The 948-nt window shown below is 48.2% G+C and overlaps 1 protein-coding gene across 1 annotated transcript; it reads right to left on the bottom strand.

Moving 5' to 3' along the window:
- SARC_04124 (hypothetical protein) lies at positions 1–778 on the bottom strand (the record flags this gene model as incomplete). The annotated part of the gene is made up of 2 exons (XM_014302052.1): positions 1–194; positions 532–778. The coding sequence occupies 2 exons, from the start codon at positions 776–778 to the stop codon at positions 1–3; spliced, it is 441 nt and encodes a 146-aa protein (XP_014157527.1).
- Between the last annotated feature and the right edge of the window lie 170 nt (positions 779–948).

Below are 948 nucleotides of genomic sequence, written 5' to 3'. Positions count from 1 at the left end.
TCACCGCGTGTACTTGGCCTGTGGTGTGCTATCTAGCAATCCGTCTGTGATGGATGGCGTGGCACCGCTTCTCTGGCTGGTGCTATGCGTTCGTTTCCTGCTGCCGGCCACAACTGTGTGTGCGGGGGATGCGTAGGCTTGCCGTAAAGCTCCATCCCCGAATGACCCGAATTTTCCCGTTCCGATGCCAGTACCTGGTATACGAGACGGTAGAGATTGGTGGTTGAAAACAGAGCTGATCTGCAAATAGCCAGCAGGTGGTTGCATGTGATACCCATGTGAGCAAGGACATGTAATGAATCAAATATAATCAGCAAAGAAGCAGCATGAGGCAGTATATCTATGTCTTCTATTGCAGCAGCTGTGGAATTGATATAATTCACGCGGCGTGAGAGCAGTTTTACCCGTAGACAACCCCATGTATTCCCGTTTCAATAGGCAATCAGGCACACACACGCCAGGCCCGCCTCTTGTGCTTATAGAGGCTACAGTCCCACAAATAATAAAACACCTTTCACTTATAGACTATACCTCTACTGGCCTTGGGTGTCCCTCTCCCCAGCTTGCTCGGCGCCCCAATAGTTTTCTTGTCGAGCGTACGATCCATTAGAAGCCTTGCTGCCGGTGACAAGTTGCCGTACGGCGTGGCCGAATTTCTGAGTGAGCTCGGCGTGTGTGCAGCTAGATGAGTTGGCTTGGGTGTGCGGTTGGCTTTTCGCTGAGCCATCTGTTTGCTTACCTTGTTGAGCAGTTTCTCTCGCGGTGGCTCTGGGTGCATATGAAATTGGGGTCCTGTGGAGTGTCGGTGGTATAGTTAATAGATTGGAGAATGTCCTCGAAAATAGAAATTCTTCGTCATCATAAATACATACATACATACATACATACATACATACATACATACATACATACATACATACATACATACATACATACATACATACATAC

Source organism: Sphaeroforma arctica, assembly GCF_001186125.1.
Source record: "Sphaeroforma arctica JP610 unplaced genomic scaffold supercont1.223, whole genome shotgun sequence".
NCBI lineage: Eukaryota > Ichthyosporea > Ichthyophonida > Sphaeroforma > Sphaeroforma arctica.
Note: the sequence above shows the minus strand (reverse complement) of the source record. Positions and strands in the feature narration are given on the sequence as shown.